Source organism: Alexandromys fortis, unplaced genomic scaffold (genome assembly GCF_014885135.2).
Source record: "Alexandromys fortis isolate MF-2015 unplaced genomic scaffold, M_Fortis_MF-2015_v1.1 scaffold_88, whole genome shotgun sequence".
NCBI lineage: Eukaryota > Metazoa > Chordata > Mammalia > Rodentia > Cricetidae > Alexandromys > Alexandromys fortis.
This window is the reverse complement of record NW_026067961.1, coordinates 5,668,305-5,694,322: the sequence shown is the minus strand read 5'-3', so window position 1 is coordinate 5,694,322 and position 26,018 is coordinate 5,668,305. Positions and strand designations below refer to the sequence as shown.

Here is a 26,018-nt window from a genome sequence, read left to right as displayed (position 1 = left end):
AAAGGGGAAACTATCTTTTTTTGTTTTTTTTTGTTTGTTTGTTTTTTTTCTGTAGCTTTGGGGCCTGTCCTACAACTAGCTCTTGTAGACCAGGCTGGCCTCAAACTTACAGAGATCCACCTGGCTCTGCCTCCTGAGTGCTGGGATTAAAGGTGTGCACCACCACCACTGCCCAGCTCAGGTGAACTTGAACTCCTGATTATCCAGTCTCCATCAAGTGAGTGCTGAGATTATGAGTGTGTCCCACCATGTCCAGTTGAGAAGTTTAACTTTACCCCTGTACCAATTGCAAGACCACTTTCATAAAAGTCCACACTGACCCAGTACCACCCCCTCCTCTGGTGGCTGCTAAAAACAGGACCATCACATGAGTGCCAGACACCTAGTGAGGTTCCCAGAGACACTGACTCAGAGACACCCTGGGTGAAGTCAGTGAGGTCCAGTAGGAGCCAAGATGAGGCTTTTCTACCATGTGTTTGCCACACTGGCTGCTTCTCCATTAAATTCTCACATTGATTTGACTGCGGGGAAAGATCTCCAGGGCTCATTCTAGAACCCCCTAACAATGTCAGAAGCCCGTGGGGCAGATTTCTGAGGGCTACCATGCACAGTACACACAGAACCCTGCCAACTGCAGGGCTGGGTCCTAGGGAAGGAGGACCTGAGCAGACACTGGCCCACAGTCCTTGGTGCCCATCATCCCCACCCAGTTGAACCCATGATTCAGGGCCAACCTGACCCTGAAGACCGCACCAGGCACTGACTATATTTTCCAGGAGAAAATCCTAACTGAAAAAACAAAAAATGTGGCAAATTCCTGTAAAATTTCAATCAGTAACAAATCACGTAATAACTTTGTGTTTTAACAAAAAGCTATGATCTCAGTTATTGGGTCAGAGAAACAGCACCAGAAAAATGATGAGGCAATGGACCCTTCCTCGGCATAGGTGCAGGACATGCAGCTTCACACGGCTGGCACAGAGACCACAGGGCTCTTCAGAAACTGACAGCTTCAGGTGGAGCAGCAGTCACTGGCTCCAAGGTCGAGGCAGGGAGGGCTGCTGGGGCTGACCCACTCCACTCCTCATGTTCTTAGGAGCTTCATTCATCTTTTAATTATAAAATTATAGACAGGGGCTGGAGAGAGGGTTCAGTAGTTAAGAGCACCGCTGCTCTTCCAGAGGACCCAGGTTCAATTCCCAGCACCCACACGGCAGCTCACAACTGTCTGTAATTCTAGTGCCAGGGGACCCAACACCTTCACACTGACACAGATGTGGGCAAAACAACAATGTCTATAAAATATAAGTATATTTTATAAAATTATAAATAAAGGTGAAGAGGACAGTGGTGGTGATGCTTTTAATCCCAGCACTTGGGAGGTAGAGGCAGGCGGGTCTCTGAGAGTCCCGGGACAGTCAGGGCTACACAGAGAAATCTTGTCTTGGGGGAAAAAAAGAAAGAAACCCACAAAGAACGGCTGGTTAAAATATGAATGCTCTTCACCTTCATTTATTTGTTGTTTTTTGGGACAGGGTTTCTCTACAGAGCCTCCCAAGTGCTGGGATTAAAGGCGTGCATCACCACTGCCCAGCTCTTTGAGATTTTCTTTTTTTTTTTTTAAATTTATTTTAATTTATTTATTTATTTTATTTTTTCTTTGAAATTTTCTTAAAGGCACTGAGACATTGTCTTTGAAGCTGTCCCCAGAGTTAAAAAGAACGGTGAAGAGTCAGCAATGAAGCTTTGCTAAGACGACATCTGAAGCAGAGCCTGTCCCCACCCCCGCCTCCAAAGCGGGGTTTCAAGCAGCTACACCTGGGCAAAGCTTCACCAGCTTGGTTTTATTTCTCTCGTGTGGGTTAGCTACTGTTTAGGAATGGGTTCTCTATTGCTACTGTGTGGGTCCTGGGGCTTGAACTCAGGTTGAAAGACTTGGCAGCAGGTACCTTTGTCCACTGCACCATCTTGCCCGTGGAGCAAGGAAAACTGTGGTATAGTCTGACTTCTTCAGGGTGTACTCACAACCTTCATTTTGCAGAGCTGGGGGACCACTGGTCACTGGTCATTTTACAGGATCACTTATTTTATTTATATAGAGACAAGGTCTCCAGCATCCCTTGATGGTCTCAAACTTGCAGGCCGTTCAGGATGACGCTGAACATTTGCTCCTTCTGCTTGTCCTCAAGCACCTGAATCACAGGTGTGCACTGCCATGCCCAGCTATGTAGTAATTTAACCCAGGGCCTCAGGCCTGCTGTGCAAGTGCTCTACCAACTGAGCTACAGCCCCAGCCAAGGCGATGTTTTAAAGAATCCCTTCCTCTGTCTATCCTGGATAAAGATGGCTGGCACCAAGCACAAACAGCATGTCAGGTCTCTTCATAGCTAAAGCTAGGATTTTGTTTTGTTTCTTAGGAAGGGTCTATGTTGTCTAGAGTCACCTCAAACTCCTGGGTTCAAAGTGATCTCCTATGTCAGCCCCTAGAACAGCCAGGGTCTCAGGTGTGCATCACTGACCTGGCTGAAGTGAGACTTTTCTTCCTTCTTCTGTGTGTGCATGTTCTCGTGGACGTATGTCTGTGCAGCATGCTTGTGCCTGGAGCCCACGGAGGCCAGAGAGGACATCAGATCTCTCGAATCTGGAGTTACAGCCAGTTGGGAGCTGCCATGTGGGGGCTGGGAAGCGAATCTGGGTCCCCTGGAAGAGCATCACATGCTCTTCACCTCTGGGGCATCTTTCCAGACCCTAAAGGGAGGCTTGTGAATGGATTTGCTTTCACATCTGCTTCTCGTGTGGTAGAGCCATGGTGTCTGTTCTTAGTAAACTTATTTAGAGTAAACATGACTGAGATTTTATTTCAGTGAATCAGCTGTTATTTTAAAGAGGAATTATTCTTTTTCTAGTGACCTTATCTAAAACACTGATCTCAGCAACTGATCTGAATTTCCTGTTAGTTTTTAATCAAACCTTTAAACTTCCGTTTATGAAACAGGATGGCAATTCCTTCCCTGAGTTACTAATACTGGGTTGTTTTGAATCTCCACAAGAGCATCTGACGTCAAGCAGAGCTTCATGCTGTGGAACTGTTGTGCTTAGCCTCGGTAATGTTCCTCTGCAGAGGAGCCAGAATGACCCCGGCATTCCTGTCCTCGCTCTCGGAGCTGTATAGATCATGCTTTTCTATGTATTCTTGGACAAGGTCCGGCACCAAGTAGCGGATGCTCTGGCCCCTTCTGAGAGCTCTCCGGATCTTAGTGGATGAGATGTCATTGGTGATCCATTCATCCACCAGGTGGATGTTGCTCTGGTATCTCCACAGCACATCGGACTCATAGATGAATTTCTGAGCATCACTGCCGGCCCGCGTGATACATATGAGCCCATAGTTGGCTACAATTTGCGTGATGTCCTCGATTTTCCACAAGTTGGGCACACTAAAGGATTCCAGTAAATCTGCCCCACACAGCAATTTCACCCTGGGTACACCTTGAAGAGAAAACCAAACAGAGCTTCAGGGTTTCTTGTCTCTCTCTCTCTCTTCCCCCAAGACAGGGTTTCTCTGTGTAACAGTCCTGGCTGTCCTGGAACTCACTCTGTAGACCAGACTGGGTTCCAACCCAGAGATCTACGTGCCTCTGCTCCTGATGCTGGGGTTAAAGGCAGTGCCACCACCTGACAGGTTTGTTTTCTTAATAAACACCCATACTGAAGTTCTCGTGCCTGTGCGTGTGAGAAGCAGATCTGCTGCCTTCTACCCCAGAACCACTCCGTCCTTCCCGACCATCAGAATCCAGCAGCTATGGAGTAAAATAAAACTACCCAGGGGTCTCTACTGTGGAGTCTGAGCAACGGCTGGATCCTGATAAGACACCACAAACCTGTTGGTTTGGACTCTTGGGGCTTCTTTGGACTAGAATCCTGTTTTTGCTCAGCCCACTTCCTCTTCCGCCCAGGCCTGTCCAGCGAAGGTGAACTTTGTGGGTGATCACAGCTGCCAGTTGCCAGTTTCTCCTGATGGTGTCTACAAGATGACAAAACAGAAGAATGTTCTTTGGGGGCTGGAGAGATGGCTCAGTGGTTAAGAGGACTGGCTGCTCTTCCAGAGGACCCAGGTTCAATTCCCAGCACCCACATAGTGGCTCACAACTGTCCAGTTCCAAGGGATCTTACACCCTCATACAAACATACACGTACACAAAACACCAATGTACATTAAATAAAGAAAAAATTTAAAAAAAAGAACATTCCTTGAAGTCAGCGTGCTCTCTGAAGTACTCTTGTGTGAGTGCTGCGACAGGGGAGTTAGTGGTTATTCCTCTTCACAACCATCTGACCCCATCTCCTCAACTCCTCATGTAGTGATGGAGAGGAAGATGAAGACTGAAAAGATGCAGGTCTGCCGGGAAGTGGTGGCACACGCCTTTAATCCCAGCACTCAGGAGACAGAAACAGGCGGATTTTTGTGAGTTCGAGGCCAGCCTGGTCTACAGAGTGAGTTCCAGGACAGGCTCCAAAGCTACACAGAGAAACCCTGTCTCAAAAAACCAAAAACCCAACAGCAGCAACAACAGCAACAACAACAATAACAACAAAAAGAGTTGCAGGTCCATCTCTCCAGCCCAGAGATGGCTCAGTGGTTAAGAGCACTAGTTATTCTTCCAGAGGACATGGGTTCAAATCCCAGCATCCATATGGCAACTCACAACTGTCTATAGTTTCAATTTCAGGGTATCTGACACCCTCACACAGACACGAAGGCAGGTAAAACACCAATGCATATAAAATAAAAATAAATCATTAAAAAAAAGAGCTGCAGTCTGCTTGGAGCAGAGTTCCCGACACTGATCGAGAACAGGCGCTACCATCAGCCCCACTAAGAGAGGAGCTAGTTACACTGCCCAGTCTTTTAGCTTATGCTCAGCAAGACTGGGATTTGAGTGCAGCGCTCTGGACTAGAGCCTGCACCTTTGCCCACTAAAGACCACGGCCCGATCTTGTAGTGAAGAAGAACAGGGCAAGCACAGGGACTGGGAGGGGCAGGTGCCTGAGGCCGGCAAAGGAAGCAGCACTGCAGGAGCCGGGAGGGGCAAAGCTACCCCCACAGTATGGCCCACACCTCTAGAGCCAACAGTGGGCAACCCTCCACGCCCTTAACCCCGCCCCGGACTAACAGTCACACTGAACACGTAAGAGACACACACCAGTTACCATGGGGCCGGAGAGGGACGAGTGGGGCTGAAACAAGAGCACGCTCCCCAAGGAGAGGTTTTACCATCAGCAGGGAGACCGCTTTCCTGTCAATGCTGAAAAGGAAGCCCCAACACCTCCAGGTAGCTTTCACCTTCTGGCTCAATGCCCCACCCTACCCTAACACCAGCCCATGCTCCTCATGGAAACTTCCCGTGTGGCTGAGCTTCTGTGGATGAGACCAATGCCACTGTCACACGGCAGCATCCTCCAGGACCCACAGAGGTCCTGCTCTGACCGTGCAAGGGCCACTCTGCAGCCCCCAGTCTCTAACATGTGGATCTCAATGAGCAAGGACACTGCATCCAAAGTGCCCAGAAGGGTTTCTGTGGCCTTCTCTGACCTTATTCAGCCAGTCTGGAGGAGTGAGAATCCTAAGAACAGGCATTAGACAAAAGTTTTCCAGAAATCCCCTTAACTCTGTCTCAAGACTATTAGAAACATCGCTTCCTTCACTGGGCTGGTTTCAAAGGTCTGAGCACGGAGGTCTGAAGAGCCTCCTGTGTGCTCCAGGAAGCACCATACAAGGTTGGGCTGGATCCTGGGCAAGCAATGCCCGACACTCCTCCTTATTAAAAATGATAAGCCAGGCCGTGGTGGCATACACCTTTAATCCCTGCACTCAGGAGGCAGAGTCAGGTGGATCTCTGTGAGTTTGAAGTCTACAGAGATAATTCCAGGACAGCTAAGGCTGTTGCACAGAGAAATCCTGTCTCAAAAAGCCAAAACAAACATAAAGCAAGCAAACACAAAAACAGAGAGAGAGAGAAAGAGAGAGAGAGAGAGAGAGAGAGAGAGAGAGAGAGAGCTAGCTGCTGTGAGAGGGATGTGGGCAGAGGAGCGTCTTCAGCACACTTCCCTGAGCAAATCCCGAGAACAAAGCAAAGCTCAGACATTTCTAAGTTTGGGGCTGGCTGGCAGGAAGTTCCCCCATCTGGTCTGTTTGAACATGGTGACGTCGAGCATGAAGAGCCAGGGTCCTAAGTGGGGAGCTGTCAAGTCACGTGTCAGGTGCTTCTGTGTGAACCCTGGCCTTTTTAAATAATCTCTGTCTGGGTGGGGTAGACCACGCTCCAACCTCCCCTTTAAGCCATCTCCTTCCCTCTTCCACAGCTAAGAAGACAGATGACTACAATATCCTGAGGAATTCTGTCTTTCTCCCTTCAGGCAGGAAGGCCAGGCTGGCTTCCTTTACTCTCTGACAGAGATATCTCTGAGGAACAAACATGTCAATATCTCACCCATGCTGAAAGACACACAGGTGTGCCCGTGTTCTGCTGCTGTGCTCTGCAGCCTGGGGTAACTTGCTGTAGGAAGGAGCAGCCTTGGTGTGGTGAAAAAGAATGGCCCTCACAGGCTCATACAGCTAAATGCTTAGTCACTAGGGCCTGGCACTATTTGAAAGGATTGGAAGGTTAGAAGGTGGGGTCTTGTTGGAAGTATAAGTATGTCACTGTGGTGATGGGGGTGGCCTTCTGTGTATGTGCTTTCTTTTTTTTCTTCGAGACAGGGTTTCTCTGAAGCTTTGGAGCCTGTCCTGGAACTAGCTCTGTAGACCATACTGGCCTCAAACTCCCAGAGATCTGCCTGCCTCTGCCTCTGCCTCCTGAGTACTGGGATTAAAGGCATATGCCACCACCACCTAGCTTCATGTGCTGCTTTTATTGGTTAAATGAATAAAGCGGTTTCAGCCTATGGCAGGGCAGAATATAGCCAGGAGGGAAAAGATATATTTAGAGAGAGTAGGCGCAGTCAGAGAGACTTCATGTAGCTGCTAAAGGAGACAGACTCCTGGAACTTTACCCGGTATGCCACACACAGAATAATAGACATGGGTTAATTTAAGATATAAGAGTTAGTGTGGAATATGTCTAAGCTATTGGCCAAATGGTGTTGTAATTAATATATATCTGTGTGATTATTCAGGGCTGGGTGGCCAGAAAAAGAACGAGTAGTCTCCTCTGCCTACACTGTGGGTAGGCTTTGAGGTTTCAAAAGCCTGTATGCCAAGGCCTGACTCTCTCTTGGCCTGTTGATTAGAATGTAGCTCTCAGCTACGCTCAGGCACGCGTCAGGCACGTGTGCCGCTGTACTCCCTGCCAGGACGATAATGGACCAAACCTCTGAAACTGTAAGCCAGCCCCCAATTAAACACTTCCTCTTACAAGCACAGCCTTGGTCAGGGTGTCTCTTCACAGCAACAGAACACTAAGACGCTTGGTGACACCTCACAGACCTGACAACCAGAAGCAGGCAGAACTGCAAATACGGCAACAGGAGCGTCCAGTCCCCTCCCCCTTCCCCAGAACCAATGCCGTGGACTGTAGCGGGGTTACCTGAGCACCTTCACAGTCTCCACCCACTCCTTCTGAAGACTTTCCCACGTGTCCACTTCCACCCAGTGGGAATTCTTGGTGGCAAGTTCTGCCATGATAACTCGGTGGTGGGCAGGGATGAGGCCTTTCTTCCTGTACGCATCGCCAACAGGTGAAATTATACCTTTGATAACTCTGTATTTTCCTGGATAAAGAGTTGGCTTGATATTAGGGATAACAAATCAGATTTAATGGACAGGAAGTATGACTGATGTTATTTTATAGTTATAATCCCCCCTCTTTTTAAACAAAGAGTCAAATTAGTAGCTAACTGGAACTGTGGTAAGACTCTGGCAAGATGGCTCAATGGGTCAAGGGGTATGCCATCAAGACTGATGGTCTGAGTTCAATCCCCAGGACACTCATGGCGAGAGGAGAGAACAGACGTCTCCAGCTGACCTGTGTAGCCTGTCTCACACAACACCTGCACATGCAAAGAAACACATTCTTAAATTAGAAAAGAAACTGTAATAACATATGACAAAAGTTATCATTTACAGTATTTTAAGTGTACAATTCTGTAGTGTTGAGCACATACAGGCACACTGTACACAACCTCCACCTTCTCCAACTAAAGCCCTACACCCCTTACACACGCACTCTGGGTTGGCTGACACGACTTATATTTCGAGTTCTCGTTGGTCAGAATTCCAACCAGAATTGAACTCCCTTGTTAAAAAGCCTGACTCGATTTGCCTGTTCACCTAGACCAGAGGCAGGGGTCTGTCTCTCCTCACCTAGGTGCTTGACCACATCTAGCAAGAACTTTCTGGACAGTATCTGCCCAGCCCTGCCCCTTCTTACGCTAGTCATGCCCCCTCCCCCGCACCCTTCAAGGTCTCACTGTGCAGTCATGGCTGTCCTGGATCTTGCTATATATATAGACCAGGCTGGTCTGGAACTCACAGAGATCCACCTGCCTCAGACTTGCAAGTGCTGAGAGTTCCACCATGCCCAGCCCGGCCTTATTCACATACATACTTTACAACATGTACTTTTCCTGCTGAGCCACCTCTGCTGGCCCTGTGAGGACCTGACCTTGCAAACTCCATTTTAAAGAAGGGGCTTCATCTTAAGCCATATAATGAGCTGGGGGGAGAGCAGATCTCAGCTCCAGAAATGTGCAGTGATAGCAGAAATCTGAACAGGTGCCCTAAAAATGGCCAAGTAAGAAGATAGGGAGCAGGGCCATAAAACTTAACAAGGTCCAGATGTTCTTGGGAGGCCTCCTGTCCTTGAAGATACCTTGTCAGTAATTTATGGCTCTTTGTTAGGTTTTCATGCCCAAAAACTGACCAATGGGTTCAGAAACTACCTTACCCTATGTATTCCTCACCCAATCCCAAAACGATAGAACTGAACTCCCTGGATTGTGGTGTTTTTCCTTCCCCGGGTTCAGGGCTGCACTTCCCTTACCCATTGTGTTGATGTGGTGGAGGTGGAGTCCAAACTTGAGTTGAAATAATATTAAAAACCCTCATGTAATTTGCATCGGAAATCTAGCTCTGTATATGCATTTGGGAAGCAGAAACTTGTGCATAACAGTCCCATTGACTTTTTTTGGCTAATTCTCTATGCCAGGAAACAGAGGAACACACTTGTGTCCAGGGTCAGGTATCACACTGAAATAGTTAAATGCGTTGCTAGTCTTTTTTTTTTTTTTTTTTTTTTTTGAGACAGTTTCTCTGTGTAGCCTTGGCTGTCCTGATTGTAGACCAGATTGGCTGCAAACTCACAGAGATCCACCTGCCTCTGCCTCCCGAGTTCTGGGGTTAAAGGCAAGCACCACTACTGCCCGACTTCATCTATAGTCTTTTTTATTTTTAAATTCATTTTTTTACATTTTATTTTATTTTAAAGACTTATTTATTTATTATGTATACAGTGTTCTACCTGCATGTATGTCTGCAGGCTAGAAGAGGGCCTCAGATCTCACTACAGATGTTTGTGAGCCACCATGTGGTTGCTGGGAACTGAACTCAGGACCTCTGGAAGACCTCTGAGCCATCGCTCCAGCCCCGTCTCTAGTCGTAAGCTACCTGTTGCATTCATGTAGTCCTTGCCCAGCTCAAACAGCCTGAGGTGCATGTTGGTGATGGGATTGAAAGAGCCACAGGCCAGAAGAACCACATCAGTCTTCTCGGACGTGTCCATGGCAACAAGTTGTATGTAGCTGCCGATCTAAATGGAGACCTCTGACACCATTGCTGTCGTCTACAAAGGAGAAAGGAAACAAGCTCGTTTATAGATCTCGTGACATCCGCCATGTTCTCCCTGCAAACAGGGCAAATACTCGACTTCACTGATGGGGATGAACTGTAGAACTGGCTTCACTTTCTGATCTCTGTCTATATAAGCATGCAGTTCCTACCAAATGGAATGGGATTAACTCTATTCCTTATGATTCACTTTGCCCAAAAGAATACAGCAGAAGAGGGCATGTTAACTGAGCCTAGCACCGAGGCCATTATATCATAGAGTAACACATAATAACATGCTAGAGGATAGCATGTCCCTAATTTCAGAATGTGGGAGAAGGACACAGGAGGAGACAGAGACAAAGTCTCATAGCCCAGGCTGGCTTAAAACTGGCTATGTAGTGGAGGATAACTTTGAACTCCTGATCCTCTTGCCTTCGTGTTCCAAGTGCTGGGATCACAAATATGGCGTCATAACTAAGGGTTAGGTATATTTTAAAGAGATTCCATAGGCCTAAGAACATAGCACCAGCATCCTGGTTGCATCACATGGTGGAGAAAGAGAAAGTGGACAAGCCCTGTGCAGACAGGGCCAAGCCTATGCTGTGAAACAAAGTGTGATGGGGGAACTCTGTTAACCAATCACCTTTAAGAAGTGGAGCCTCTTAAGGTGTGGCTACCTGGAGCCCAGGAAGAAAACTGGGAGGGACCAAGTGCTCTCTCTGGGTGACTCCCGCCAGAAAACAGCCGAACTCGGACTTCCTATTCTTGTAGTGTGAGTTTCCCCTTATAACAATTAAAAATATAATTATTTATCTTTAAGCTGGTCTGGTTATTTCCTGAATCAAGCCAAATTCAACAAAGATGCACACCTTTAATCCCAGCACTCAGGAGGCAGAGGCAGGTGGATCTCTGAGGTTGAGGCCAGCCTGGCCTAGAGTGAGTTCTAGGACAGTCACAGCTACACAAAGAGACCCTGCCTCAAAAAAGACAAACAAACAAAAGAACAAAACCCTGCTTTCCTGAGAACCAAGTCAGTCTCTTGACCTCCTTGTTTTCCACCAGGCACCTGTCCTAAAGGCATCGCCTCAGCACGGCCACACCGGATAGACACCAGGCACTGCCTCAGCACGGCCACACTGGACACCAAGCTTTCCATACACGGGCTTCTGAGGAAACAGTCAGACAACACCTAAACTGTAGCAGAGATGTCCCTGTCTTCCTCAGCTGCTCCTACCATGGAAACCAGCCCACGCTAGGCTGCTATGGGATGACATCCGTGCCCGCCCCCCCAGCCCTGCTGGTAAGACAGCTGACCTCTCAATATGTGACTGCAGCCATCAGAGGCCAGCTAAGCCACAGCCAAGATGACCATTCCCACAGCAAGCCCAGGTGCCACCAGAAGCACATGATCAGCAAACCCACAGGTGGTCCTGAGTCACAAGAAATGAATATTTACTGATGGATGACATCACAAGGCTTTGTAATGGAGACAATCTTTTTTTTTTGTTGTCTGTCCTGGAACTAGCTTTTGTAGACCAGGCTGGCCTCGAACTCCCAGAGATCCGCCTGCCTTTGTCTCCCGAGTGCTGGGATTAAAGGCATGCACCACCACTGCCTGGCTAGAGAGACAATCTTCTTAAAGTAATGCACAGGGCTAAGTGACAGAACACTTGCCTAACATATAGGAGGTGTCCAATTCCCTGCATAGCAAGCAAACAAACAAGCAAGCAAACAAAAAAAGTAATTTATAGCTGGGAGGTGGTGGTGCACATCTTTAATCCCAGCACTGGAAGGCAGAGGCAGGTGGATCTCTGTGAGTTCAATGCCAGCCTGGTTGGCAAGAGCTAGTTCCAGAACAGTTAGGACTGTTACACAGAGAAACCCTATCTCGAAAAACAAAACAACAAAAAAGTAATTTATAAAGCTCTTGAAGAAAGAAGAAAAACAATGACGTAGTCCGTGGGAATGCAGATGAGTATGCCCGAGGCCCTCAAACCAAACAGCCCCTGAGCTCCAGCTGCTTGGGTGGGTGGGGTGAGGCAGGGGTCTGAGAGGAGCCTGAACAGGAGACCAAGACCTCACCTCAAAAAAACTCTCCAATCCCTCCCACCCTGTTCAAAAACAAACAGACAGACAAAATAACACCACAACTCAGGGGCTGGGAGATGGCTCAGTAAGTAAAGTGCTTGTCAGTCACGCAAACATGAGGACCTGAATTTGATCTCTGGAATCACATAAAAAAGACAGGCACAGACAGGAGGGTGTCAAGGGATCTCTGGCTAGCCAGTCTCTCCAAACCAGTAAATTCCAGGTTCACTAAGAGACCCTGACTTAGAAGAAGATGGAGAGGGATTAAGCAGAAGCTGACACTGACCTCTGACTTCTACATGGATGCATATACACTTTAGCTCGCTCGCTCTCATGCAGATGGGCATTAGGTTGGCAGTGCACACCTATCCCAGCCCTAGGAGAGGAGTCAGCTAGTCTAGTTCAACCAACAGGCTTTAACTTCTGTGTGAGACCCCATTTCAAAACTTAAAGTGGACAGCTGTTGAGGATGACATCAGATACTGACCCGGGCTCCCACATACACACATACATATATATACATGTGCACCTTCACACACACACACACACACACACACACACACACACACACACACCAACCAATAAAACCAAACTACAAAAGACACAGGGAAACTGTTAAGCATGGACAGAAAATTAAGAGGAATCACTGATGGTTAGTACGTTGTTAAATGAGCTAAGGTCTGGGACAGTAGCTCAGCAATCCAGTGCTTGCCCCACATGCGGGCGAAGGATGCCCTAGGGACAATCCCCAGGAGTGCTCCCCTCCACCTTCCAAAACAAGAAAAAGAGTGAGTTAAAACAGTTAGGATAGCCGGGCGGTGGTGGCGCATGCCTTTAATCCCAGCACTTGGGAGGCAGAGCCAGGCGGATCTCTGAGTTTGAGGCCAGCCTGGTCTACAAGAGTTAGTTCCAGGACAGGCTCCAAAGCTACAGAGAAACCCTGTCTCGAAAAACAAAAAAACAACAAAAAACCAGGATTTCAAAGACCCACCTCACTCTTCATCACAAAACCAGGGTCCCCAAAGCCTGCCCCTTCTAGTGTTAGCTCTCTATTTCCCACACAAAGTACCTGTTGGAGAGCTGGAAGAAACAGAAGGATCAGAAGCTCAAAGCTAACCTGTCTCAAAAAAAGGCAGATCTCTATAAAACTGTGGCCTAGGGAACTGGGGTGTCTGCCAGCCCTGGGCACGTTCAAGTCAGGCTCTAGACATTACGCCCCAAGGGTGGCAGAGTGGAAGGAAGGGTAAGGCTAAGAGCACGGTGTGGGGGAGTCAAGGAGCCAGCTGGGGTCCTGAAACAGAGACAACGCTCCCAGCCCCACTCTGCTTTGGGGATGAGCTCAGGTTTCCTCCCCTTGGGGAATGAGGAGGCTGGTGGAAGCTGATCTCTCAAGCATACAGGAGGTAGTCTTTGTCCTTTGTCATACTGGTGACCTGTCTCAGATGTCCATCCTGGCCTCACCAACTCAGTCATCTCAACGAGTCTCTCGACCCTCCACGCCACAGTGAGCTCCTACACTGTGGCCCGTCCCAACATGGAGGTGACAGATGGGTGTGGAATCTCAGACAGAACTGTTCTGAACACCACCGGACCAGGGTCGCCATGATTCACTTTTGTTTGGTGCACACAGCCTACCACCTGCACTGCTGGCTGCCGAGGTCGCATCGGCTCAGGCTGTAAGTGTTCCTCCCCAGCACACTGCGTCAAAAAGGCTCATTGCTTCCTGGGGTCGTCTTCAAGTTTAACTAAAATTTACTTGTAATTCATCCATCTTTTGAGTTTTAAAGACACCATGGTGGAAACGTTAATGTAACACCTTGGAAAACATTAACTCACAACTACAGCTGTTTCAAAGAGCACCGTGACTGGGCTGGGCTCTCCTCCTCCCACTTCCGGATGCTAAGTTAAGCCATGTTGGCCCCCTGTTAAAGGACCTGCCCAGCCACACCACCCTCTAACAGGACGTTGTTTCTTTCAAACCAGTAACCTGAAGCATGATCCCATGTCTGTTCTGACGCTGCTGCTGCTGCAGCTGTTTTAAGCAGTGTAGATTTTGAAGGTATCTACTGAGCACCTTCACCTGAAGGTGCAATAATTGTTTTCTATGAACATCTGAAAGTCATTCGGCCCTATAGCTACAGTGGAAATGGCTATGGGGGAGGGGTCGGACTACTATGTAAAAACCAGCGTTTGCAGCAGCTAGCCCTGATTCCCATCTGGTCCGCAGGTTGTGGCAAGCAGGCTACCTGGGTCTGTCAGTCAGAAGCAGGCAGACCTCTGTGAGTTCAAGGCCAGCCTGGTCTATATAGGAAGTTTCTGGCCATTCAAGGATATGTAGTGAGCCCTATTTGTAAAAAAAGAAAATAGAAAAAGGGCAAGGGGGAGTGGGCATAGTCCTTACCTTGCAGAACTTTGTGAATATTGAATAAGATAGCACATATAAGATATTCAATATATCTATCCAATTCAAATAGTAACTTTTTAGTTTTGTTTTTCTATTTATGCTTACTTTGAATGAATACTTCTTACTACTTGTATGCTGCTTCCTGACATTAACTACAGTAACAGAATCAAGGTCCCCCAGATTTCTCAGCGAGCTCAATAATGGCAGCTAGGAATTTTTGCTTAGGTATTAACAGGTACGTCTCACTGAAGACTGCAGTGCATGGCAATTCATTCTTGCCTGGTTTAAAACCCTCCCTGTGGTTTAATTAGCATGAAACAACTTGAATTTGGCTCCTCAAAGTCATAAAGGTGTACCTCCTGTCCCCTTGCTGTGCAGCCAGGTGGTGGTGTTCCTGTTTGGGATCGGCACCCTGACGCTCCAGTTCTACGTGCTGCTAAGGTGAGTCAGCCCAGGCAGGCCTTACCTGCGGGGTGGTGCCCGCTGCTAAGGTGAGTCTCAGCCCAGGTAGGCCTTACCTGCGGGGTGGTGCAGGTGTTCCTTGGCATTCCTGTCACACGCCTGAGCGCTGCCTGTCCAATTGTCTCTGCTCCTGTTATTGGTGGCAGTCAAGTCTACCTCTCTGCATTCTTGAAATCTCAGTAGGGTGAAGGTTGCAGAGATTTGGACAGATCAAGTTTAACTTTAATACATATTGACTTCCTGTATAAGAGACTGTGAGGGCACCAATGTCTCTATTCATGGATTCCCCAGAGGCCGGTCCCAAGGGCTTAAGCGTTAGCTAATGTCTACAGGGCCAAGGGGAAAGCAGGCACACTCAATCAATCAAATGGATTCTGAACTGATGTATGATACAGTTCAGTGCTAGAGCTTAGTCATGGAGGCCAGAGATCGTCCACTAACCACGGTGGAGGCCAGAGACCGTCCACTAACCACGGTGGAGGCCACAGATGGTCCACTAACCACGGTGGAGGCCAGAGATCATCCACTAACCACGGTGGGGGCCAGAGATTCTCCACTAACCATGGTGGAGGCCAGAGACCGTCCACTAACCACGGTGGAGGCCACAGATGGTCCACTAACCACGGTGGAGGCCAGAGACCATCTACTAACAATGGTAGTGGGTAAAGACCGTCCACTAACAATGGTAGCGGGTAGACACCGTCCACTAAGAACTTTCATTGAGGAAACAAAGCAAACATAATCTATTTGCTTAAAGTAAAGAGTCACAATCTTAAAAATGTGAAAATTGTTCAAAAATCTGAAAACTGAGAATTCACTGGCCTGATGGGGATGCAAAGCAAAGGCATGAGCTGGTGGAATTACTCAACACAAGTCTACCACAGGAGGTTTGAACACAACACAGCACAGTTCTTTACTCCCAAAGGTCAGAATTTCTACAAAGCACTTTTTCCCAAACCATCAAGTAAGGATTGGCAAACCTCAGCATTATTTCCCAGCTTTGACGAATGAAACTCATTATCAAGCCAAGATGAAGCCACTGTGAGCGTAGTTAGGGCAGGGAGGGAGCTCCTCTGTAACAAGTGGTGGGCGAAGGGTACCAGCCTGTGAATTGCTTTGCAGGCCCAGATCCTCCCGGCACTGCAGCCAGCCTCTCCTGGCCAACCTGGTTGGCAGCATCGTCTTCACCTTCTTCACTCTGGGTAGGTGTGCAGCTGCCTGTGGGTGCTCAGCAGGTGTCTATATCTGGTACCCACTGTGGGGACAGAAGCAGCCAAGAGGAGGTTTCTGCTCTGGGGATGTTCACAGGCTGGCACCCAAGAAAATGACACTGGAAACTCCGGTGGTTGGCTGGGTTGCAGACCAATGGCAGAATGTTCGCCTGCTATGTGTGATGCCCTGGGTTTGATTGGCACCATCACTAAAAATGAAACAAAACCTTGAATGAAGAGACTCTTAAATTCCTTGGATAGCAGCTCTTATAGTTATCCTATAATCAGTGTGAAACTGAAGCCGAACCTAGTATTTCACTGGATTCTCACATTTTTCTCCTTTCTTCGCCCTCCTCATTTTGGGGTGTGGGGTGTTACTTTCTTGAGATGGATGGTCTTGAATTCACCATGTATTCCAACTAGCCTCAAACTCATGGTAATCTTCCTGCCCTTCGGCCTTTAATGCTGGGATTACACTGTGCCGCCGTGCCTGACCTGCAACAGCCTATACAATTATAATAAAGTTATGGATTTAGCTATGTATTCAGTAATAGTGTTGGGGCAGCACACTGGCTCAGCAGGTAAAGGCTGCTTGCTGGACAGGCCTGGCAACTGGAGTTCTATTCCAGGATCCCAAGTAAAAAGGAGACAACAGACTTCACAATGCTGTCTCCTGATCTCCTGCCACATACAGCCAGTGAGTGGTCCTTGTGCCCACACACAGATCTCCATTTTGATCCATCTCTCTCTTCTTAATAAATATAAAAATAAGTCATGTTGAACAAGAGATGTTATTTCTGAGGTCGGGCACAGTGGTGCACACCTGTGATCCCAGCACTCAGGAGATGGAGCTTGAGGCTAGTCTGGGCTACAATAGTAAGAGTGTGTTACAAGATACAAAATCAAAACAAGGAAGAAGTGCATGCCTCTGAGCACACCATCCCGTCCTTACAGGCCTCATCATACTGCTTACGCAGATGGAGCCAGCCCCGCAGGCTCTGAGGACAGTATTCTCAGTGTTTGCTGTTGGGTCCTTCGGTGAAGGAGCGTGCACCGTGCTATTAACAGTCCTCGCATCAGATTGTGTATGCTTTTTTCTTTTTTAACATTAATTTATCTGTGTGTGTGATTGCATGCATGCCACAATATTTGAAGGGGCCCAAGAACAATTACAGGAGCCAGGTCTCTTCCATCTTTCCCATGGGCTCTAGGGATATTTGGGCTGTCAGGCTCAGCAGCACTCACTCACCCAGGGAACCATCTCTCTGTTCTGGTCCTGGTTTGTTGTTTTGATTTGTTTTTTCGAGACAGGGTTTCTCTGTAGCTTTGGTGCCTGTCCTGGAACTAGCTCTTGTAGACCAGGCTGGCCTCAGATCCGCCTGGCTCTGCCTCCCGAGTGCAGGGATTAAAGGCGTGCACCACCACCGCCTGGCTGTTTTGTTTTGTTTTAATTATTTATTTATTATATATACACTTTCCAGGATACAGTGCCAGATCTCATTGCAGATGGTTGCGAGCCACCATGTGGTTGCTGGGAACTGAACTCGGGACCTCTGGAAGAGCAGCTAATGCTCTTTAAATATTTATTTATTTATTATGTATACAATATTCTGTCTGTGTGTATGTCTGCAGGCCAGAAGAGGGCACCAGACCTCATTACAGATGGTTGTGAGCCACCATGTGGTTGCCGGGAATTGAACTCAGGACCTTTGGAAGAGCAGGCAATGCTCTTAACCACTGAGCCATCTCTCCAGCCCCCTGTTGTTTTGTTTTTTAAGGTTTTTTTAAGTCAAGGTTTCTCTGTGTAGCCCTGGTTGTTCAGGCAGATCTCTGCTTCACAAGTCCTGGGATTAAAGGCATGCACCACTATCGCCCAGCTTTAATAATTTTAAAAGGCTCATCATACTCTGAAAGCTTGGTTACAAACAATCATGACTTTTCAATATTTACTATCTATTTACGCAGAAAATAGAAATATGCAGGCATGGAATTCCTCATCTATGCACAACGCAGCTACTTTAGGAAAGACAAAAACATCCTAGAGGCGGGAGGGAGAGCTCAGCTGGTGAAGCGCTTGCCTCACCCGCAAAGCCTGGATTTGATCCTCAGAAAACAGATGGAAAGGTTGGGTGTGCTGGTGCACGTTGTAATTCCAGTGTTGGGGAGGTGAAGACAGGCGGATCACAGGGGGTCAAGGGTTGCTAGCCTAGACTAACGGCATGAGGCAAACAGCATTCCTGAGGATGATACCTGAAGCTATCCTCCTGCTTCTACATGCAGGTTTGCACTTGCAACAACATTACACCCTCACACACACATGAATATGCACACACATGCACAAGAAAGAAGAAACTATTTTTTAAAAGAGTATGGCTTGTAGCTCATTGGTGGAGAACATGCGTAGCATGTGTGAGACCCGGGGTTATGCCAGCATGTTCCTAAAAACATCCCCAAATAACATTTTGGTTGTTTTTGGTGGTGATGGTGGTCTTGTTGTTTTGTTTGTTGTTGTTTGTTTTTTGAAAAAGAGTCTCTCTTTGTAGCCTTGGCTGGACTAGAACTCAGAGATCTACCTACCTTTACCTCCAGAGTGCTGGGATCAAAGGTTTGCATCACCACACTTGGCCGAGATTTTTCTTATTGTGAGTGATTTCTACTTTAGTAGAATTTTATCTTTTAAAAAATTTAAAACTATATCACTATTGTGTGTGTTCGTGACGTGTACTTGGAAACTTAAACCATGGCAAGCAAGTGGAGGTCAAAGCTGACTCTGAGGAGTAGATGTTCCTCTTCCACCATGCAGTATTGAACTCAGGTCATCCGGCTTGGCAGCAATCACCTTTACCCACTGTCTTAGTCAGGGTTTCTATGGCTGGGAAAGACACCATGACCATGGCAACTTTTATAAAGAAAACATTTAATTGGGGTGGCTCACTTACAATTTTAGAGGCTCAGTCCACTATAGTCATGGTGGGGAGCCTGGCAGCACACAGGCAGACATGGTGCTGGAGTAGCAGCTGAAGTCCTACATTCACAGGCAACAGGAAGTCAACTGAGACACTGGGTGGTGTCCTGAGCACAGGAAACCTCAAAGCTCACCCCTCAGTGACACACTTCCTCCAACAAGGCCATGCCCACTCCAACAAAGACACACCTCCTAATAAGGCCACTCCCTGTGAGATTACGGGGACCAATTACATTCAAAGTACCATACCCATTAAGCCCTCCTGCTGGCCCTAAAAACCCTTTTTGGTAACTATGGACAATAAATGTGACAAGACTCCTGTAGAGCACATGCCTGTGACTGCAGAACTTGGGAGGCAGAGCAGCAGGACGGCAGACTCTGGGTAGACCGCCTACACAGATACACTAAACCAAAACCCAAAGAAACCCGGGCGGTGGAGCCACACACCTTTCATCCCAGCACTCGGGAGGCAGAGAAAGGCAGATCTCTGCGAGTTTTTGTGTAACCTGGTCTACAGAGTGAGAATCAGGACAGCCAGAGCTACACAGTGAGATCCTGTCTCGAAAATACAAACAACAAAAAGTCAAACAAAACCCAAACCAGTCACCACTGGCTAAACAACAAAGGTGTTTCTGATGGTGCCTTTTGCATTTCATACAGGAGAAAACCAGCCCTGAACTGTACTACCTGTCTGTGCTGTTGTCAGTGGGCAGCCTGATATCTACAGGTAAGTCAAAGTACTTCCCAAGACCCATCCGGGTTAGACACTTGCAGACCCTCAAGAGAAGACCACTTAACTAGGATCATTACATGGTAAGGAGCCCTGGCTCCTCTGACTGCAGACCCTCAGAGACAACAGAGCCACACAGGAATGGGGGGCTTGGGATGGGATACAAAGCATCTTGGGGATGTAGCTCAGTGGGGAGAGTGCTGACCTAGCACAGCACAGGTCCAGGGCTCAGTCACTATGCCCAGGTGGTGGCACATAGGCTGGTAACCCACACTCCAGAGGTGTAGCAAGAGGATCAGTAGTTCAACCAGTTCCTGGACCACCTAAGGTATATGATACCCTGTATTCAGGAAGCAGAGGTAGGTGGATCTCCGTGAGTCTGAGGCTAGCCTGGTCTACATAGTGAGTTCCAGGAACTTCATAACAGAGAAACCCTGTCTAAGGCAAGCTTTTCACAGCAGCAATCATTAGCTGTGCAGGATTGGGCCTCTCAACATTCCATCATTGTGGACGGAGGAGGGGCCCATAAGGCTCCACCCTCCCCAAAGAGCTATAGGCAGTTAATGGTTGCTGGTGGAGAGAAAGTCAGAATTCTCATTGGTGTACCCACTACTAAGTTGTTCTTGCATTCATTCTCTCTCTCTCTCTCTCTCTCTCTCCCTCCCTCCCTCCCTCCCTCCCTCCTCCTCTCTCACACACCATAATTAAAACCTCTGGGCCACAGAGAACAAAAGGAGAGTGAGGGGACTTGCTGGGGAGGAGGGTTTTGACGGAAGGGGAGGGGACAAGAGGATACTGTTGGGCATATGACCAACAAGCATTTTATATATGTGGTGGCCCCATGTGTATGAACTTTTGAAGAGATTTTTCCAACATATTTTTATTGAATATTTGTGAATTTAACATAATGTACCCCATCACACTCCCCAGTCCTCCCAGGTCTGCTCCTCCATCCTTATGACCCCCTCAAAAAAAAAAAGAAGAAGAAGAAAAAGTACCAAGTCTAATTTGCATTTCCCTTATACTCCCTGTGCACGGCCAAAATCCCGGTGCCAGCCCCTTAAAGAGATCCGAGTCCTTCCCCACCCCCACCCTGCCAGAAGCCAGCAGGTGTGGGAGCTACACTTCAGCACCCTCTCACAACTTTGAAGAGTTCTCTATGGCTTCCTGCCTAGACTTCTTTTTCAGGGGTGGGGGTGAGATGGGAGGGTGGGAGGAGAGGGCTGTCAACGAAGCCCTCTGTGTCTCTTCTCAACTCCAAGTCTGAAATTAGTGCTATCAGTACAAAAGAAGCTTCCTTGAGAAGGCATGGTTTTTTTTAACGCCAAGTTCTGCTCCACCTTGACTAGACCCCGTGCTTTGTCCCGCAGTGCTTTTCTCTGGCATGGGACTCATCTGGCTGTCTAAAGTGACCTGTCCAAAGCCAGACGCAAAGCCAACAATCTAAAGCCGGCCCGAGGGTTCTGCTGGTCTCCTGCCTCAGTTACACGCCTGGGTCAGCTGAGCCTGTCCCGGCAGCACTGCTAATGCTGCCACCGTCTCACAAGACTATCTTAGCTGCCACTCTACACGAAATGTCGGCTGCAAATCATGGCCACAGGAGACGGATGCCAAGACCAGCCATTGTGGAAGAAAGTTGCTTTTAAACATGAATGAGCGCTGAGGAAGTGGGAAATGAATTGGTCAAGTGACATCACAGGATTGCCATCACCAACAAATAGACCCAAAGGAGATTGTGGCACTGGCTTCTGAGAAACCCATTTCCTGTCCATGGAAGTTAGGCTCTGAGCGGATGATGGCCACAGAAAGTAGCAGGGACATAAGAAGGGGAGTCACTTATCTCAGAAACGCAGAGTGAAGCTTCACAAGGACACAGCGACTCGGACCATTCATTTCAACAGCATCAATTTATTGACTCTTTACATTGTGGGAACTTTTGGGTAAAGAGACAGTGGATTACAACAATCTTTCACATCATTACAGCCAATTATTATGTAGCCATGTCTGAGTTTCATTCCTATGCTGTTACAAACACTCTAACCAAAAGCAGCTCGGGGAGGAAGTTTATTGCCTCCTATTTCCAGGTCAGTACATCATGGAAGGAAGTTGGGGCACGAACTCAAGTAGGAGCCTGAAGCAGAAATTACTGAGCTTGCTTGGCTCAATCGTGGCTTAGGCCAAGCAGGCTTTCCTGTACACACAGGACCACCTGGCAGGGAACGGTGCTGCTTAGGGGACTGTGCCCTCCTCTATCTACAGGACAGTCCCCCACAGACACACCCACAGGCCAATCTAGTCCAGGCAATTCTGCAATCAAGTTGCTCCTTTTAGATGGCTCCAGGCCGTGGCAGTTAACAGTTACAGGTGATCATGAACCTTTACCCCTTTTCTACTTGATATGCAAACAAACATTAAACCATGACCTTTCGATGTCTTGGCCCCAAAGTCTCATGTTAATATTACAATACAACCATTAGCCAACTTTCACAATTTTATGTCTTTAAAATCTTCAATACTTTTAAAATTCTAAGTCTCTTTAAAAGTTCAAGTCTTTTTTGTTTTTTGAGACAAAGTTTTAGTGTATAGCCCTGGCTGTCCTCGAACTCACTCTGTAGAACAGGCTAGCCTCGAACTCACAGAGATCCACCTGCCTCTGCCTCCCCAGTTTTGGGACTAGTCATGTGCTACCACTGCCTGGCTCAATCCTATAGCTTTTTATGTCTTAAAAGGAAACAGGACCTCACAGAGACCCTCAGACATTGCCACATTCAGCTGCTAGCTCGAGTATAGTCTTGGATCCCTCTGGACTACAACTCCATGTACTTTACCTGAGCAAACACTTTGTCCCAATGAAGCATAAATGTCCCATCAATGGCATTGATCTCTTATTAACTGTAGCTATTTGCCCCAGCTGACCAGCAACCACAGATTCTTAGTAGAAAGCATCACACAGGGCCAGGCATGGTGGTGCAGTGCACACCTTTAATCCCAGTACTCAGAAGGCAGAAGAAGGCAAGCATCTCCTATGCACTCATGGAACCTGACAACACAATGAGGTGGGACTATCCCCAAACCCACCATCTCTACAAATGAAGACGCTGGGGCTTAGAGAGGTTGATTAACCTGCCCAGGACCTGACCACTGGAGAAACACGGCTAATTCTAAAAATAGAAGCTCTTACCCATTATTGCAAGACTTACAATGGTACAAGCTATCTGTTAGTGGACACAGAAAAGAGGCCTGGGACTAGAGGTCTACAGGACTTGCCTTGTATGCAAAAGGCTCTGGGCTCAACTCCCAGCACTGCATGAATAGGACAGGTAGTGACTTTGGGAGATGGAAGCAGGAGAATCACGAGCTCAATGTCATTACATCTCTAGCTCAAGGCCAAGCGGGGCTGCATGAAAACTCTGCCTCAGATATTAATGAAATAATTAAGCTCAACACAAGCATTAAGTGTAGAACATTAGGCTTGGGTTCAATCCCCAACATCACATAAATAAATAATAATGGTGGCCCAAGTGTCCAGAAAACCTTTGGCTTGTGGTCCTTCCCACCACTCAGGTTCCATCTGCCCCAGCATGTCCCTACTTGGTTCTCTCAGCTCTCACACTAAGTCCAGGCTGAAGTCCCCTAAACTCCTGCCAAGCCCACGTTTATTTAGCTTCTCTATTAGGATTCCCACTGCGGAAGTGGCTTTCTTTAGTTCTGTCTTCCACAGTGACTTTCCCAACACATCATTCCTCCTTCCTGATTTCCTCTCAGTCTCCTGCCTCAAGATCATAAACCCAACACAAGACCCCAAAGGCACGGAAGAAAACTTGGCATAGAACTGCCCTGTCAGACTGTCACTGACCAAGAAGAAGCAATACATAGAAGGCAGGACCTTCCCTGCACACCCAAGACTACACACACTCAAGCCACAGTGCCTGAAAGGATCATCATCTAAGGAAGTAGCCGGGCAGTTGGTGGCACACACCTTTAATCCCAGCACTGGGAGGCAGAGGCAGGAGGATCTCTGTGAGTTTGAGGCCAGCCTGGTCTACAAGAGCTAGTTCCAGGACAGGAACCAAAACCACAGAGAAACCCTGTCTCGAAAAACCAAAAAACCTCTCTCTTCCATCTCCTGGTAGAACTGTCTGGAATAGGCTTTTTTCCTTATTCTGTTTTCTTGCAAGGGCAAAACTTCCAGATGCATAGTGATGACCTCAAGCCGAACAGGCCACTTTCCTGTGTTTACATTTAAAAAAATTTCTGAGAATTGTCATTCATATTACTAGAATATTTTTAAAAATCCAAACCACTGGAGCTGGAGAGATGGCTCAGCGGTTAAGAGCATTGCCTGCTCTTCCAAAGGTCCTGAGTTCAATTCCCAGCAACCACATGGTGGCTCACAACCATCTGTAGTGAGGTCTGGTGCCCTCTTCTAGCTTTCAGACATACAAAACAGACAGAATATTGTATACTCAATAAATAAATATATTTAAAAAAAAAAAAAAAAAAAAAAAATCCAAACCACTTGAGTAACATTCAAAAGGATTGTTTCTCTCCACCCATCACTCCATAGTTCTGGGAACAGTACCCAGGATGAAGCATATGGTGACATACCTCCATTTCTGAGCTAGTCAAATGGCACACCCCCCTCTCACCAGGGCCTTACCATGCAGCCCTGGGTGTCCTAGAATTCACTCTGTAGACCAGGTTGGCCTTGAACTCAGAGATCTCCTCTCCTCTGCCTCCGGAATGCTGGGATTAAAGGCATATACCACAATGCCTGACTCTGAATCTGTCTATTTTCTTCTTTCTTTTCTTTTTCTTTTTTTAAATGATAAGGTCTCATATAGCCTGGGCTAGCCCGGAACTCCTGGTCATCTGGCCTGAGCATCCCAAACACTGAATTTAGAGGTGTGGACTATTGCACTCAATTTTAATTGCTGCTGTTTGGTTGAATTTTGTTTAAGACAAAATTTCAGCTGGCGTTGGTGCCTTTAATCCCAGCATTTGGGAGGCAAAGATAGGCAGAGTTCTATGAATTTGAAGCCAGTTTAGTCTACAAAGTGAGTTCCAGGACAGCCAGGGCTGCTACACGGAGAAACCCTGTCGTCCTCTGCATCCCCACCCCCCAAAAGACACATTTTCATGTTCCTAGGCTGTTCTAGAATTCACTTTGGTGCCTCCAGCCTCTACCTCAGAGTATAGCACCACTCCCAGTTTGCCTGGTGCTGGCGACCAAACCCAAGGCTTTATGCGGCCGAGTTACAAATGAGTTTTCACTCCAGCCCCACAAATCTCACTGTTGCCCTCTTCCTCTTCTCTCTCCCCTCCCAATGTGAGCTTCTGGCTGAAAAGTTCCCACAATTCAGGCTTCAAGTCTAGTACCACCAGAATGAAGTTTCCTTACACTCTTCGGTGCCTTTCGCCTAAGAAACTGGTACACATTCTCATATGGAAAAATCAAAGACAGCTGCATCAGCACAACAGGCACACGCTTGACTTGGGAGCATTTTTTGCAAAGCATTTTTGCAAAGCAGGTCGAATAGCTGTCTAGAACATTGCAACAAACAGCAATGACAAACAGCCGAGGCAAAGGGGCTGCAATACACCCCGGAGAGCGCTATGATAATTCAAGTCTGAAGTTCGTACTGACGGAATGAAATACAAATTTTAATACTGTCTTTGAACGAAGTTTACCACAAAACCCAATGCCCTGTGGATCACTATAGTACCTATTCAGGAAGATGGAATCACTCCAAAGCTTTTGCACTCAGTTCCCGGGTAACGTTTAAAGTCCATCCAGCAGATATTTTCCTAGTTCTCAAAGGCTTTGACAAACGGCTGTCAGTAAAGTGGATCTGATCTTTCCCATATTTGGAAAGAATTTAGGAGGGAAGGGGGAGTACCTCACAACGCCGGTTTCCCCCCCACAGCCTCGCACCCAAGTCCCTCTAAGCGCTCTGGCGCTTGCTCACAAGACACCTCTAGAGAAGGAAACCCCCAGGGCTTCCCAAAGTGTGAACTGACCTGCACCAAGGTCACAGGACATTTTACCAACTTTTTGGTTCCGAGGGGGAACTAACGAGCAAGAGTTGACTCTGAAGACCTGGTTCCAGGGACCGTGACAAAGGACTCTAAAGGCCCAGACACTGCGCTTTCCCCTTTGCTTGGCACAGTAAGGGGTGCTGGGCTAACGTTCCCAAAAACGGGTTATCCTAGGACCGCGTGCGGGGTGCTTACCAGGCCCCGCAGGCCAAACCGCCCCAGTCCTCCAGCAGACAACCTCGGCCCGGAAGCTAGCGAAGGGAACACCGCACCGCGCTTTCATTGGTCCCACG

At 47.6% G+C, this 26,018-nt stretch overlaps 1 protein-coding gene across 2 annotated transcripts; it reads right to left on the bottom strand.

Moving 5' to 3' along the window:
- Positions 1-1,348: 1,348 nt before the first annotated feature.
- Nmnat1 (nicotinamide nucleotide adenylyltransferase 1) lies at positions 1,349-26,018 on the bottom strand. 2 transcript variants are annotated; one of them, XM_050153358.1, is made up of 5 exons: positions 25,921-26,018; positions 9,665-9,839; positions 7,587-7,770; positions 3,882-4,024; positions 1,349-3,489 (listed from the first exon to the last, which is right to left on the bottom strand). In XM_050153358.1, exons 2-5 carry the CDS (start codon positions 9,777-9,779, stop codon positions 3,074-3,076), a joined length of 858 nt encoding a protein of 285 aa, XP_050009315.1. In that variant the 5' UTR covers positions 9,780-9,839; positions 25,921-26,018; the 3' UTR covers positions 1,349-3,073. The 2 variants fall into 2 exon arrangements, with proteins under 2 accessions (XP_050009315.1, XP_050009316.1); XM_050153359.1 differs by lacking the exon at positions 25,921-26,018 and adding an exon at positions 25,708-25,914.